At 46.6% G+C, this 3742-nt stretch overlaps 1 protein-coding gene across 2 annotated transcripts in view; it reads left to right on the forward strand.

Annotated features, from left to right (window-relative positions):
- Positions 1 to 3492: 3492 nt before the first annotated feature.
- Cnep1r1 (CTD nuclear envelope phosphatase 1 regulatory subunit 1) overlaps positions 3493 to 3742 on the forward strand; it is a 14265-nt gene continuing 14015 nt past the window's right edge. For both annotated transcript variants that reach the window (XM_005388263.1, XM_013516233.1), the window contains exon 1: positions 3493 to 3633. In XM_005388263.1, coding sequence (XP_005388320.1) covers positions 3609 to 3633 — 25 coding nt within the window. In that variant the 5' untranslated portion in view covers positions 3493 to 3608. The remainder of the gene's footprint in view (positions 3634 to 3742) is intronic.

The following is a 3742-nucleotide window of genomic DNA, read 5'->3' on the forward strand; positions in this document are numbered from 1 at the left end:
AGAGGGAGAGGGGGGAAGGGAGAGAGGGAGAAAGAGAGAAGGAGAGAGGGAAAGAGAGGAAGAGAGGGAGAGAGAGAGGGGGAGGAAGAGAGGGCTAAGCTACAGGGTTTGGGACTAATCAACCCACTTTTCTCTGATGGATGTTTTTGGTTTTGTACTATGAATCGAACTCATGAAATGGGTTTAATAACACCTTTGGTTCACAGAGCTTCCATTGTCAGTTTTAAAGGTGATATAATGCTGCCAGGTATGGCGGTGAATGTATGTACTCCTAGCACTCTGGGAAGCCGAGGCAGGAGGATGGCAATTTCAAGCCCTGCCTGGAAAACATAGCAAGACCCTATCTCAAAATAAAAACACTTTCTACAAGGTCTGGGGATGTAGTTCAGTGTGAAGATCCTGAGTTCAATCCCCAGCACCACTGGGAAGGGAGGGCAGGGGGATAATGTTCCGGAAGGACAGCGTGCCAGGCTCCCAGCAAAAGATAACAAGCTTGGTTATTTGGATATCACTCTTAGAAGCTGATTTTCACCTTATCACGGATGTTTAAGGTCATCGGAGTTTAATCTCATGTTTTTACACCAACCTCTATCCTTAGAGACAGAAGGAGTGATTGTTACAGATCTGTGCACCCTCAGCTCCTCTTCCAGGGCTTGAAGCACGCATTCTTAAATACTTGTTAGTACCTTCTCCTTGAGATACCCCGTCAATATGATATTTCTGTAACTCTGTTCCCTTTGGTCTCCCTGTTACTTTATTCCAAATTCCTTCGCCTGACTCCGAAGCTCTATTTTCCTCTTCTTCTCCCTTCTCGCCTCTCAGACCTCATGATCCATATATACAGATGCCAACGACAGGCTAATAAAGCGCACCTTTTCAAAGGCATGTTTGACATTTATTTGAGCACAGCTGAAAATGAAGAACGCAGAGGAGAGACGCCGGGAGGTAGTCTTTCCCCTTCCGTCTGCTGTCCCACGCTCTCGCCGGGGACCTGCACTCCCCACTCGGGCAAACCAACGCCCTGCAGAGAACAGAGCCGTCTCCCGCGAAGGCGAGTTAGCGGACCTCCCACTTACCCCAGCGCTTGCGATACCGAATTCATCAGCGGCCTCTCTCCTCGCTTCCCCGGCATCCGGCCCAGGACAGCCGGCTCAGGACAGATGTTCAATAGCCGTTCTCCAGGCGCGGCTGGAGGCCCAAAAGGAATGCGATGCATTCTGCTCGGAGGTGGAGAACTGGAACGTGGTGCCGGAATTCAAAGGGGGCAGTTTGACTTAGGGCTGACAGCCAAGCAATGACAATAATTGCAAGATCTACACAAACGCATTTTCACTCATCTCAGTGGCAAAATTGGTCTAGGAATACCGCCTTGACGGCTTTTAAACTTTCACACTTTTTTGACAGGAAGCCTCAGGGATACTTGTGCGTTACAGTGTGTTGAGAACACAGCCACACACTCCCTCACATACCCTGAAACGGAGGACCATGAACCCAAATCCAAGGATGCTATTTTTAGCTTTTAGTTTAGCTCCTTTAAAGAAATGAGTTATGATTAACCAAATGGATTTCAAGACCCTCTCGTGGGTTTTGATCCACAGTTTTTAAAAGATCAGCTTGGAAGGGGAAGTAAAACGAATTAAGATGTGACAAGTACATGTACCCACTTGCCACAGTGAATATAATCGCTATATACTAATAAAAATAAAAAATTGAAAACAACAGGAAAGCACCCAAAATAACGCAAAAAGCCAACAACTTTATGATCCAGAGATAAACCTTACCACTAACTATATTGTTACAAATATATTTTAATTAAATAATAAATTGAGGTTGCACTATTGGTTCTTTCAACATGAACACTTTTTAATACTTAATATATTCTTTTCCAACATGATTCCTATAGCAATAATGTGAGATTCTCACCACTCTGTTTTAAAATCTCTCTTCAGCGACTGTGAGGGAATAGTGCAAAAAACTTCTTGACACGTAAATTTTGTGCACATCTTTGATTATTTCCCTAGCCTAAGTCCTTAGTCAAAGGCATTCATGTATTTATGGTTTCCTAATACCCCTGACAAAAATTCTTTACAAATGTAACACTTTAATCTCCTACATCATCATATGAGATGGTGCTCATCAATATTCAGTATCATCGTCGATTTTTAAATGTCAATTTGGTTGATTTTTTAAAAACGTGGTTAGTTAAAATTGGCTTCTCTGTGTTTAAAAAAAAATACAAAGATCACCCAGGAAGTTTACATGAGAACATGCATGCAAAGGTTTGGGCCAGAGGAGGTCCCTAAGTAGACAACTTTGGAAAGTGCTGTGGTAGAGGAACCTGCGAAGTGAGGTAACAGGACAAATGCCCTATTTTAATTCTACTGGCAAGTGGGGAGGAAGAAAGTTGAGGATGAATAAAAACCAAAAATTACCGATAGTGAAAAACTTCCAGCGCTATTTAGAACCCACTTAGCCCACATCTTTGCCCTGCTGGCTTCTTCTCTGCCACCGCGGGGTTTTCCACTCCACTGCACGCGCCCCAGAAAGCCCTCCTAGTACACTAGCTCCTGACACCCTTTATTTCACTGTATTTACCCTGTTACTTCCCATACGGAAGTACCCTTATCTGAAATCAATTACTTATTTGCATGTTTACTGTTTGCTGTGTAACCCTTCGACTCTGAGGGCAAGAATCTGGTCGATCTTGCTCATAATCTGAGACTCTGGTAGAAAGACAAGGTGCCTAGCATAACGCAATAGTCCTTGAATGTATGAATGACTACAAGAAGGAAGTAAGAACATATTGTAACCAAATATAAATCTAGCCAATGTCCTACAGATTTTTTAAAAGGTATAGGGGCAGGGGATATAGCCCAGTGGAACAGCGCCTGCCTTGCAAGCACAAGGTCCTGACTTGGATTCCTGGTACCAAAAAGGAAAAAAAAAAAAACGTATAGGGGATGGGGCTCATGTTTTGCCTTCTTTGTGATTTATGAAAGCTGGATAATGTGAGAAAAAATTAACCAAGATAGAAATGCTTGCCTAACGGGTTGGGTGTCTAAGAGAGAGGTGCCATAATTAAGGAAATCTGCTATTTGGAGTGCTACCTACTTCTGCACATATCTTATTTTCCCTTGAGTTCCTTGATTTCTGCATCCCTCGTTAGCGTTAGCGACCAGAACACTGCCCGGAAGCTAGTGGGAGGTAAATCGGTAGTGTCTGAGAAATGAAAGAACCAAGCAGGCAATTCGAAAGATGTATATCCGAATGACGAAGGAACAGGCATGGGTAGGCTGCAATTCCTCCCCGGGACAGGAGGCGGCGCCAGCGTTGCGTCAACCTAGCTGCTGGCAGTTCTTGGCCCCTCCGGCTGACCGTCCAACACTGAGCACCGAGGGCCGTACGGAAATTAGCCAATAAGAAACCGTCTTTGTCGGAGGGTAGGACAGAAGTGTCCAATGAGCGTAGCGGGTCTAGGCAGAGGGCGGAGCGCTAAGGAGGGGCGGAGGGGAGCGGTTAGAGGTGGGAGTTGGCGCCACGGACGGGGCTGGAGCTGCCGGGCTGCGATGCAGACGGGGCCGAGGCGGTGACCGTAGTTGCCGCCCGACATGAACTCGCTGGAGCAGGCGGAAGGTAAGGTGGAGGGCCCGAGCCTCGCGCCGGGCTCCTTCCGGTGGGGCTGCGGAGGCCGCGGGGGCGGGGTGGCTGGGGGGCGCCGGGGTGGCTCGCCTCGCCGCAGCGC

This window comes from Chinchilla lanigera, unplaced genomic scaffold (genome assembly GCF_000276665.1).
Source record: "Chinchilla lanigera isolate Chin_1 unplaced genomic scaffold, ChiLan1.0 scaffold00032, whole genome shotgun sequence".
Lineage (NCBI taxonomy): Eukaryota > Metazoa > Chordata > Mammalia > Rodentia > Chinchillidae > Chinchilla > Chinchilla lanigera.